The sequence below is a fragment of the Perognathus longimembris genome, chromosome 3 (genome assembly GCF_023159225.1).
Source record: "Perognathus longimembris pacificus isolate PPM17 chromosome 3, ASM2315922v1, whole genome shotgun sequence".
NCBI classification, from domain to species: domain Eukaryota; kingdom Metazoa; phylum Chordata; class Mammalia; order Rodentia; family Heteromyidae; genus Perognathus; species Perognathus longimembris.
Genome location: NC_063163.1, coordinates 114,106,482 through 114,118,959, shown reverse-complemented (window position 1 = coordinate 114,118,959; position 12,478 = coordinate 114,106,482). Strand labels below are relative to the sequence as shown.

Genomic DNA, 12,478 nt, shown 5'->3' with positions numbered 1-12,478 from the left:
TTAGAATATTTTCCCTATTATAGTATATGTTGTTCTCAATTGTAAATTCTGCCTTTGCTTTTACATTTAATTTTTTTTGTTTATTTATGTGGGGTTTTGTTTTTTGATGGGTTGGAAACAGTTGGGGGGAGTTAAAGGGAGAAGGGTTTTTCTTGTCTCAAAATTGCCATAGGGCAAGAATTTGTGAGTAGCATTTGTTAGCGTAATTGTCTTCCCTGCAGTGTTTTGATCTTACCTTTTGAGGCAGTATTGTTGCTTAGAAGGTCTGCTGAGGGATTACCGTAAGAGAAAGAAGTACTACTCTTGAATTAAAATGGGGAGCCTGGGGTTAGGGATGTGACTCAGTGATAAGCACTTGTCTAGGTCTTGGATTGCTTCTTCTCTAGGAAAACAAATTAACTAACCAAACAACAAAACAAATGGGTAGCTGAACTGGAGCCTTTTGGAAGTCTATTGTGGTTTGAAATATGAGAACTTCTGCCTCCTCAACTTCTCAAGGGAACTAATTCCTAAGGGGAGGCATATCACTGCAGCCCAATGGATTTTCTTAGGAAAGAAGAAATGGGCACTAGCTACTCAGATCTCAGTGTTCAAGGATGGAAACTGTTAAAACAAAACAGAAACAAATACTGTTGTTTATTTAGATTTAACTCTGAAGTAGTCAAATAGGCTGTCCGGATTCACCTTGCTTTGCCAACTGGGTATCTGAATGGAGTACTATTTGTATCTTTGGTAATAAAAGCTGTTCAGGGGAACCTGTGGCATACAGGTAAATGGACCCAAAATGCCTTTCCTGGTGTAGCTTTTTCTTAACCTAGGATCCTTGACCATTGGTGATCTTTATCCTCCCCCCCCACCCCCACCACCGCTTTAAAAATACAAGTCAGTGTTTTCTTTCTTGAAACTCTGGGTAACACTTAACCTTCGATTGTAGGACAGTCCAGTTGACTGGCTTTTTTATGAGATACAGCTACATCGGAAAGTAGTAATTTTTTTTGTGAGAAATTTGAGGGATTAAAAAATCATGAGATTATTTTTGTTTCCTTATAGATGGAAAGGGGGTTCCAGTTATGATTTAACAGTGTAGATAAACAGTGCATTATTTATATACAGTATTGGTCTTTTTGATAATTTCTGGGATAATTAAATTCTTAGTAATGCCCTTCAGATAATTGTTTCCAGTTCTTTGATTAGGTTAATGAGTGAACCTCTTGAACACTGGTGACTGACTCATTTAGTGAATGAGTCATGTAGGTGCTTGGTCCATTCACATATTGAGAGTAAGGGTAATAGTTACATAAAATGTTGGCTGACTCATAAATTTAAAGTCTTCAGTAAAATCTAACCATATTGTATAATAAACTGATTCTAAGTGCATTTTCTTTACTATATGGGATAAAAATGTTGTAAACTTGATTTTAATATTAATTTATTACCAAAAGACTATAGTTGGGAGAGGGATACTTTAAATGTGGGTCCTATGTTACTCAAGTTTTTTTTCTTTTTTCCTTCATTTATATCCTGGATATAGCGTTGGTTTACAAAGCTACCTCCAGTGTTGACCTTTGAACTCTCTAGATTTGAGTTCAATCAATCTCTTGGGCAGCCAGAGAAAATTCATAATAAACTGGAATTTCCTCAGATTATTTATATGGACAGGTGAGTCCTTGGTCCATTGTCTTCTTGATGTAATGTAGCAATAGAAATGAGCTTGTACCCAGTATGTATGTCCTTTGTAGCAATCATCTGTTTTCTAGAGCATCAAGAAACAATTATTGGCTTACTTTTTTTTAAATTGAGTCTTTCAAAATCTACAAACATGGTGCCCTTCTATTTGTTTAAATCTTTGTTAATTTCTCAGAACAATATTTAATTTTTGGTAACAAGTCTTGTGAATATTTTATTAAATTTATATAAATCATGGTTTTGACATTTTTATAATATCTGTAAATTTTATTTACTATTTGTTCTTTATATGCATATGGACATATCTTTTTCCAAATTGATGTTGTATCTCTGGGCTGAAATTTTGTATACAGACATGTCATCCTCAATTAAAGGGTTGCTCTTAAGCATAGCTTAAGTGGTAGAGCTCTTTCTTGCCTAGCAAGCCTTGAGACCCTGAATTCAATCTCTAGGATCACACAAAAAGGAGAGGAAGGTGCTTTACTTCTTTTGCTCTCCATGTACCTCTATTTCTTACCTTATTGCATTGACAGTACCTTCAATAAAACAGTGAATAAAAGTGAAAGAGTGTATCCATGCCTGTTCCTGATTTTAAGAGGAATACATCAGTCTTTCACTTTAAAGTATAACATGCTTTTCATAGATTCTGTGTATCTGCTCGAAGTTTCTTTGCATCTCTACTTGTAAGACTTGTATCATGAATGTTTTTAAGAATAAGTTATATGTATGGGATTATCATTTGTTTAGGTACATGTACAGGAGCAAGGAGCTTATTCGAAGTAAGAGAGAATGTGTTCGGAAGTTGAAGGAAGAAATAAAAGTTCTTCAACAAAAATTGGAAAGGTAAGTTTGTGAATACTTTTGTATTTAGAATATAGAAGATAAAGAGTAGAATATTGTTAATTTGATTATATTTAAAAAATGAATTCATAGTTGGATGTGGTGGCTTATGCCTATAATTCCAACTACTCAAGAGGCTATGGTTTCAAAGCCAGCTCAGGCAGGCAGAAAAGCTCATGAGACTCCATTTCCAATTAACCAGAAAAATGCTGAACTGGCAGTATGGTTCAACTGGTAAAGTACCTTCTGTGAGCCAGCAAGCCAAATGAGAGCAAAAGGCCCTGAGTTCAAGCCCCAGAAATACTTTTTAAAAATTCAGAATTTACTACCTATAATATTTGTTTTGTAAAGCTAGAAATATTTCCCCTAGGTTTAAAGTAGCCTTAACAGAACTAAGGAAATGGAAAAACCTCCCATGCTCCTGGATTAGGAGGATTAATATAATCAAAATGGCATTATTGCCAAAGGCTATCTACAAATTCAATGCAATACCCATTAATATCCCATCACCATTTTTTAATGAAATAGAGGAAGCAATTCAGAAATTCATATGGAGCAATAAAAGACCTAGAATAGCAAAAACAATCCTAAGCAGAAAGAACAGTGCTGGAGGAATTACAATACCCAACTTCAAGCTGTATTATAAAGCTATAGTAATAAAAACAGCTTGGTATTGGCACCGGAACAGGCCTGGAGACCAATGGAACAGAATTGAAGACCCAGAAATGAACCCACAGAACTACGCCTACTTAATCTTTGATAAAGGAGCTAAAAAAAATAGTATGGAAGAAAGATAGCCTCTTTAACAAATGGTGCTGGCAAAACTGGTTCAACACATGCAACAAACTAAAACTAGATCCTTATATATCACCCTGCACCAAAATCAATTCCAAGTGAATCAAAGACCTCAAAATTAAAACAGGATACCCTGAAAACACTAAAGGAAGGAGTAGGAGAAACACTTGGGCTCCTTGGCACAGGACGGAACTTCCTTAACAAAGACCCAGAAATGCTACAAATCAAACAAAGGATGGACAGATGGGACTGCATCAAACTGCAGAGCTTCTGCAGGGCAAAGGACATAGCTCACAAGATAAACAGAAAGCCCACAGATTGGGAAAAGATCTTTACCGGCCATACAACGGACAAAGGCCTCATATCTAAAATATATGCAGAACTAAAATAATTACATTCCTTCAAAACAAAACCATAAAGAACCAGTAGCCCCCTCAACAAATGGGCTAAAGACTTAAAAAGAGACTTCTCTGATGAGGAAATGAGAATGGCCAGGAGACATATGAAAAAGTGCTCTACATCACTGGCCATAAAAGAAATGCAAATCAAAACAACTTTGAGATTCCATCTCACCCCAGTAAGAATGCCCTATATCAAGAAAACTAACAATAACAAATGTTGGAGGGGATGTAGCCAAAAGGGAACCCTACTTCATTGTTGGTGGGAATGTAAGCTGGTTCAGCCACTCTGGCAAGTGGTATGGAGATTCCTCAGAAGGCTAAACATAGAGCTTCCCTATGACCCAGCAGCCCCACTTTTGAGCATCTACCCAAAAGACCACAAACACGAACACACGAAAGCCACCAGCACAACAATGTTCATTGCAGCACAATTTGTCATAGCTAGAATCTGGAACCAACCCAGATGCCCCTCAGTAGATGAATGGATCAGGAAAATGTGGTACATATACACAATGGAATTTTATGCCTCTATCAGAAAGAATAATACTGCCCCATTCATAAGGATATGGAAGGACTTGGAAAAAATTGTACTAAGTGAAGTGAGCCAGACCCAAAGAAACATGGACTCTATGGTCTCCCTCATAGGGAATAATTAGCACAGGTTTAGAAAGTCACAGCAGAGGATCACAAGAGCCCAATAGCTCTATACCCTTATGAACACATAAGATGATGCTAAGTGAAATGAACTCCATGTTATGGAAACGATCGTTATATCACTGCTGTAACTACTTTCAACGTGCTATGTGTAACCGTAACTTCTATTATTGATGATCTTCTCGCATCCCCTTCCTGTACCTGCACTATCTCAGTATCTTTTCTGAGTATATTGGAAACCGTGTATACTGGTATTAGAACTAGGAAACTGAAAGGGAATACCAAAATCGAGGGACACAGGGTAAAAAAAGACAAACAACTACAAAAGCAATACTTGCAAAACTGTTTGGTGTAAATGAACTGAACAACTCATGGGGGGGAAGGGAATGGGGGAGGGGTGCAGGGGGAATGAGGGAGGAGGTAACAAACAGTACAAGAAATGTATCCAATGCCTAACGTATGAAACTGTAACCTCTGTACATCAGTTTGACAACATAAAAAAAATTTAAAAAGGGAAAAAAAATAAAGTAGCCTTAAAAATATTATTATCCATAAGTAAATAATAGTCCCCAGGGACTGAAGTTACCCAAAGTCATACCATTACTTATTGTCATTACCAGTGAGTAACCCAAATTCTGGTTATACTGATTCTTACTTTTTCTACTCCCCTACTATCTTCTTCACAAACACAAAACAGGTGACCGTTGTGATGTTCCATGGCACTGGTCTCGGAAGAAGAGTTTCTGAAGTGCTCAGAGTGATGCTAATTGGCTAAAGGGGCTAGTATTTTTGACACGTACAAAGTCTTTCTAATAGTAAAATCGTTGGGTTTTTTGTTTGTTTTGCACTGGTGAATTCTGTGGATATGTGTTGATTTCCTTAGTAGGAGTCTGTGATTTCTACCTAGTCTAGGTAGAGTACTTACAAAGGAAGTCTCGTTTCTTTTTCCTCTTCAGAGTTCCTGCTACATCAATCCCAGCTCTAATCCTCCATTACTAGCTAGGTTACTAATTGTCCTTAAGAAGCTACCATCCCAGTCCCCAGGTGGACCCTTCCCCCTAGCTCCTATCCCTTGCACCTTCCTCTTCCATAGGAAGGTCTTCTCCAGTATGTATTGTGATCTGCCATTCACCATCTGAGTAGAGACAAAGTTGAAGGTCAACCCAAGAAGTGTTCTAAAAGAACCTGTTAGTTGAGATCATTGGGAAGACCATTAGAACTGAGACCATTAGAACTGAGATGGGTGTAGTAACTTTCTTGGTTTATAGTACACATTTTTATACTTGAATTTTCTTAGCAAATATCTGCATTACTTTTGTTGTTTAAGAATAAAACCATTCACCGTTCCTTCTGTAAGAAAATATTATGATATTACAAATAAGTTTAATTTTTGTGTGGCACGGGAGTAAGTATCCTATTAATTGCTCATGTATGCCTTTATGAGTAGGGTTTTTTACTCTACTACATGATAGATCTTTTTGTCAACAAGTCTCAAATGCACACAGACTTGAGCAGTGGAGCACCATTGTCTTTGCTTCTTAGGTATGTGAAGTATGGCTCTGGCCCAGCTCGGTTCCCACTCCCAGACATGTTGAAATATGTTATTGAATTTGCCAGTACAAAACCTGCCTCAGAAAGCTGTCTGTCTCAGAGTGACACACACGGAACATTGCCACTTCCTTCAATGCACTACCCAGTTTCTGATCTGACATCCAAGGAAAGGTAATGAAAATAGAGTTTTGAAAATGTTTATTGATTCACATATGTTGAACCATCCTTGCATTCCTGGGACAAAACCAACTTGACACGTATTGTTGGGTTCAGTATTGTACTGAAAATTTTTGTATCTACATTCATAAAAGTGATATGTATATATCCTAGCTAATAAAACTACTAATATCCATTATTGAGGGTAAAGACTTTATGTTACAAAAAATCCCATCATTCTCTGTAGTTTTTCATATTAATATTCTTATAGTCATTGAATTTTAAAGTTACTGTGTGTGTGTGTGTGTGTGTGTGTGTGTGTGTGTGTGTGTGTGTGTGTGTGTTTTCTCTCCTGAGATTAAAATATCTGCTTTCTTGCTGATAACTGGGCTTTTTTCCAGATGGCTTGTTTGGAAAAGAGGCTTACCTCCATTTCCCTTCATTTTGTGTATGACAGAGTAAGCAGTGCGATTTCTTTTAAGGCAAAGCAAAAGGAAGTTAATGTTTTACAGTTTTGGTGTGAAACAAAGTATAATTTGAAACAAGTATAATTGCTGATTTGTCTCTATGTTACTTTCATTTGACCATAGTTAATTAGTAGTTAACATTTACTTTGAATTCTTTAGTCTCTGTTAGATGATGGAAAGAAGTAAGATTTCAATTTTGTAGATGACATTTAAAAAAAATTACTTTCCTTACTAGTCCCTTCAGTTCACATGTAGTAGATCTGGGATTACTTGTCTTAGAACTAGTAAGTCTGGCAAGGGGTCACTTAAATTGTATGTGCCTGTGAGCCTGTATGTGCCACTGCTATTTGGGTTTTCTTCTGAATAGATAGTCTTGCTTTAGTCAGTTGTATTTTCTTTTTTTTTCTTCTTCTTCACATATATATATGTATGCATGTATATATACTTATATGTATATATGTATATACACATATATATCTTTACTGTAAAGGTGAGGGGCTGGAAATGTGGCTTAGTGGTAGAGTGTTTGCCTAGCATGCATGAAGCCCTAGGTTCAATTCCTCAATACCATATCAAGAGAAAAAGCCAGAAATAGCACTGTGGCTCAAGTGGTAGAGTGCTAGCCTTGAGCAAAAGAAGCCAGGGACAGTGCTTAGGCCCTGAGTTCAAGCCCCAGTACTGGCAAAAAAAAAAAAAGAATCTGTTGTAAAGGTGGTGAGCAGGGGGGTTGTAGTTACATAAGTAAGGTAATCAGTATATTACTTTTTTTTTTTGGCCAGTCCTGGGCCTTGGACTCAGGGCCTGAGCACTGTCCCTGGCTTCTTTTTGCTCAAGGCTAGCACTCTGCCACTTGAGCCACAGCGCACCTTCTGGCCGTTTTCTATGTATGTGGTGTTGGGGAATTGAACCCAGGGCTTCATGTATACAAGGCATACACTCTTGCCACTAGGCCATATCCCCAGCAGTACATTACTTTTTAAACACTGTTACTCCCTCCCTCATATCCACCTACTTACCCCTCCCTACTCCCAAATTGTATAGTTCATTTCCAACATAGTGTCAAGCAAGTATCATTGTTGCATTAGTTCATCCTTTGTCCTGCTGTTTCTGTAATTCCCTATCCCTTCCACAGAGGATAAAGTTATATACAAGACAAAGGGTACAGAAAACTAAAGCAGGAAAAAAAAAAAAAAGAAGAAATAACAGGCAGTTGCATTTTTCAAATCTGTAGGTGATCTCAGATTTTTCCAATCCTATGCTTTTTCTGAGTTCTTGCTGGTCCTTTTTTTTCCTTCATGAGAAAGCATTGTGATTAATGATTACAGAACAGGAACCATAGACGCAGGAAGATCTGAGCTTGAATATTTCCATCACCTACTGGTAGTTGCTTAATTTCTGTTCTTCTACCCCATCTTTGCTTTTTGAGATAGAGATGGATGGATAGATGGATAGCACAGGGCATCCTCAAACTCACATTCCTCCTGCCTCTGCCTCTCCAGAGGGGCATCACAGGCATGAATTCCTATGCTCATTTTAACTTCTGTAGACATTAGATTCGTAGTTGAGATAGTAATATAGCCAGTGTGGTAACTCATGTCTATGATTCCTACACTTGGAAGGCTGAGGCAAGAGATTACAAGTTCAAGGGTAGCTAGATTGTATAGCAATATCTTATCAAATAAAAAAATGATCAAGGACAATAATAGCACCAGCTGCATAGCCAGCTTGTTTTAAGTGAGATGATTCATACAACTAAAACTTTTGCTTAATATATCTTTACAGGGTAATACTCACCAAATAATAGCTCTGTGTCTGTGTGCGTGTGCGTGTGTGTGTGTGTTTTCATAAAGCTGCTTGTTTTCCAAGCAGGGCACTTTTTGGCTGAGCTATATGATGGAAATTATCCAATGAGCATTATTTTTGTCTTCCTTTAGTACAAGTGCAGAAGGCCCTTCTCAGAACATTGAAAGTTCCTTTTCTCCTGAAGACTGTCTACACCAGTCTGAAGTAATGAGTACCCCACCAAGGTCTTCCCTGGGAATGCCTATGCACCCTGCTCCTCGAACAGTCACTGATGAAGAGATGAACTTCGTTAAGACCTGTCTTCAGAGGTGGAGGAGTGAGATTGAACAAGACATACAAGGTTGGCACCCTTAATCTGTCCATTAACCTTAGCCTTCCTTTCTGCTTATTTGAATGTTTGGAAGCTAGGTAGGTGTCTTGGGTAGGCTTCCTGCCATTATTATACAAGCTGTTGAACTTTAGCCAGACATTGCTTTTGCATTCTTCATAGCCCATAAGACTGGTACATGTCCCTCCTAGGTTGCCTCCTCACAATTCCTCTAAAAGCTTAGACACTTGGGATCACCTTTGCTGAGGTCTGTCCTCCCTCCCTTCCTCCCTTCTTCTGTCCCTGTTCCTTCCCTCCTAAGCACATCTACCACTGAGCTACAACCTGAGCTCAGATTTTCCTACATCAAATTTCTGTTCCTGCAGCATGTTTCTGAATTCAGGCTTTGGTTGACCAAACAGAAGTCCTGATTTTATTTTAAAATTCTTGTCCATGTAAAGCGTATTTTCTTGACACTTAATGAGACAGAGTGTCTGAGTGGTGCACACATTGTAAACTTGAATTAGCTTTCAGACCTTAAGATTCATTTGGCCTTACTGTCATGTGGTTCAGAGTATCCCTTTCCTTCCTTGCTTTTTTTAGTTTAAAAAATAAAGTTTTGGATTGTTTCCAAGTTCTTAATCTGAGAAATTTAGTCCTATACTTTTTCTGCCAATACAGTGAAGCTTATTTCCTAAAATGAGATGGCTTCCTTTTTAAGAAATTTGATGCTAATTATAATACAATTATTTTTCATCAAAGCTTGACTAACATAAAGCACTCTTTTGTATTGGTGGGTTTTTTTCGTTGTGAGGCTTGAACTCAGTACCTGGGCACTGTCCCTGAGCTCTTTCACTTCAGGCTAGTGCTCTACCATTTTGAACCACAGCTTGTTTTCTGGTGGTTAATTGGAGCTAAGAGTCTCATAGACTTTCCTGCCTGGGCTGGCTTTGAACCGTGATCCTCAGATCTCAGCCTCCTAAGTAGCTAGGATTACAGGCGTGAGCCACCCACCACCCAGCTTAAAGTACTGTTTTGTATGACCCATTTTGTGGTCCACAATGGGAAGCTGAAATCATTAGAACCATGGATTCTAACTGGTTTAGTTGTTGCAGATGGTGTGATGTGGAGTGGGACTTTTTAACATATTCTTTTTTTTTTTTTTTTTAACAGATTTAAAGAATTGTATTGCAAACACCAACCACACTATTGAGGAGATGTACCGTGATCCTCTTCTTTGTCAGGTAGAAAGAAAATGAATAGGAAAGCCATCAAGGCTTGTGCTGATGGTAGATGGAAGAAGATATAGTTTTCTTAGAAACTGGATGGGGATCGTCCTGAGACATAAGAATAAAATTAAGATGGAACTATATTGTTTCCTTACTATGTATGATAAAGAAAGCAGTGCATCATTTACTACACGAGAGTCTACAACATCTTTGTATTGAAAATACATCATACCATTGTCATGGGTTATTTTTTCAAGGAGTAGAAAAGTTTGTTGTCAAATATTAATAAAAATTTCTCACAAAATGACAACTAAGTTTGCAATGGGCAAAACTAACACAGGGATTTTTTATCTTATCTTTTTCAGAGGTCTAGTCATGAAGGATCCTTATAGTGTGCTTTCAGGCTTTCTTTTTCTTATAACTTAGAAGACCAAAAGGGAGTCAGACAGGACAAATTCTTGCTGTGTGCATATGATTTTATTCATACTAGCATTTTGGACATGGTCTTGCAGAGACCTTGTGTGAACACGGCTGCCAGAGGATAGCTTGTTCCAAGAAGGCCCAGAAACACGGCTCTGCTGCATAGCATCGATGTCCATGGGGGTCTCTAGTGGAAGTGTGTCAGTACTGACAGGAGCTTAGAAAACCTTCAGAAGGCCTAGCTTAACTGTCTCCTAAAGATTCTGAAACTGAGATACAATCGACAGATTCCGTGGATATGTTTTTGTTAATTCATCTTTAATTAGCAAGATGCTTAATGTGAACCTATATTGAATACTTGTGCAAGCAGTCATTTTTCCTCTCTTGACACTTGGAAACCTTTCAGAATTTTAATTAAGCTTTATCTTAGGCCTTTGCTTTGTTTGAAGAATTTTTTTTTTCCTGGTTTGCAGGTGCCTTACCGTTTACATGCAGTTCTTGTTCATGAAGGACAAGCAAATGCTGGACACTACTGGGCCTATATTTATAACCAGCCTCGGCAAATCTGGCTCAAGTACAATGATATCTCTGTCACTGAGTCTTCCTGGGAAGAACTTGAAAGAGATTCTTATGGAGGCCTGAGAAATGTTAGTGCTTACTGTTTGATGTATATCAATGACAAGCTACCCCACTTCAATGCAGGTAAAAATACCTTAATAAAACTCAGATATTAGGGGAAAATCTGTACTTCCCAGGGAGAGGAACAGACTCATACTTTCTTTGTAAACATTCAGACTACTATGTAATAAGGCATTTAAAAATGTTAACAGTGTAAAAGGGGATTAAAAAAATAAATAAATGTGCTTTCCTACTTAGAACCTTTATTACTCATCTGACTTCCTAACAAGTATATACTGTTAGGTTTTCTATGTACTGTTCAAAAATGTTTCGTGTTGTATAGCTTTTATTTCTTTCTCCCCCTCTCTGTTTTTTCCCTCTAAATGAGATATTTTTCCATTCACATCTGCACTATTTTCATAAATCAAGTATTTAGAGATCTCTTATTTTTATAAATAGGACCCTTATAGTTTTAAGTAGCTATGCATTTCCACTGCATTTTTACAATTAATTAGATTATCATATAACTATATTATAAGATTGTGTGTGTGTGCGTGTGCATGTGTATGTGTGATTTAGCCAGCCTCCCACCGATAGAATTTTCAGTTATGTCTAGACTTCCTTTTTAGTGATACTTTTGCACATACAGTTTTGAATCCTTTGGAAAAGAGGTACATTTTTGAATTTTTTTAATGTCTTGTCAGTGCTGAGGTCCAAACCCAGACTTTGCACATGCTACTAAAGCATGCTATACCACTGAGCTACATTCCTTAGCCTCAGAATAGCAAAATTATAAAAGTGAATTTTCCTGAATAATTTCACTTGTTTCATAATAGTAAGAGCACTAATTATTTTCTTTATGTTGTTGCTTTGTCTTTTAATACATACTTTCATTAAACTTTATTTCTCCAATAATTTAACTCTAAAAGGGAAGTGGGCAGTATAGGAATTCTTACTGTCCTCACTGTCTAGCTGGGTGACCAAATTTAAGAGGATCTACAGCTGTCTTAGTCACAGCTAAGAAATAAATGTCAGGCCTAAGTTTCAGATTCATTTCAGACTCCTAAAATTCTGTGTTGTTTCAGTTTCTATTATTCTCTTTCTTTCTTTTACATCTCTGTGAGAAGTCATCTGACTAGCATTTATGTTAAGATAATCAGAGGCTTCACGGGGCTGGGGATATGGCCTAGTGGCAAGAGTGCTTGCCTCGTATACATGAAGCCCTGGGTTCGATTCCCCAGCACCACATATGTAGAAAACGGCCAGAAGTGGCGCTGTGGCTCAAGTGGCAGAGTGCTAGCCTTGAGCAAAAGGAAGCCAGGGACAGTGCTCAGGCCCTGAGTCCAAGGCCCAGGACTGGCAAAAAAAAAAAAAAAAGTAAGATAATCAAAGGCTTCTCTTAGTGTTCAGACTTTTCTGTGCTGCATAGAAAACAGGCAAGGCATTTGTCCAGGAAGCGCCTTATCTTTCTGACTTGCCAGGTGGTTGGTTGTGTGAGGGCAGTCAAACAAAATGATTATTAAGCTGGGTGCTGGTGGCTCACACCTGTCA

At 37.8% G+C, this 12,478-nt stretch overlaps 1 protein-coding gene across 2 annotated transcripts in view; it reads left to right on the top strand.

Annotated features, from left to right (window-relative positions):
- Nucleotides 1-12,478, top strand: part of Usp28 (ubiquitin specific peptidase 28) — a 54,712-nt gene that overhangs the window by 29,943 nt on the left and 12,291 nt on the right. For both annotated transcript variants that reach the window (XM_048343873.1, XM_048343874.1), the window contains exons 11-16: nucleotides 1,532-1,659; nucleotides 2,434-2,529; nucleotides 5,919-6,098; nucleotides 8,485-8,693; nucleotides 9,834-9,904; nucleotides 10,783-11,011. In XM_048343873.1, the coding sequence (XP_048199830.1) occupies nucleotides 1,532-1,659; nucleotides 2,434-2,529; nucleotides 5,919-6,098; nucleotides 8,485-8,693; nucleotides 9,834-9,904; nucleotides 10,783-11,011 (913 nt within the window). The remainder of the gene's footprint in view (nucleotides 1-1,531; nucleotides 1,660-2,433; nucleotides 2,530-5,918; nucleotides 6,099-8,484; nucleotides 8,694-9,833; nucleotides 9,905-10,782; nucleotides 11,012-12,478) is intronic.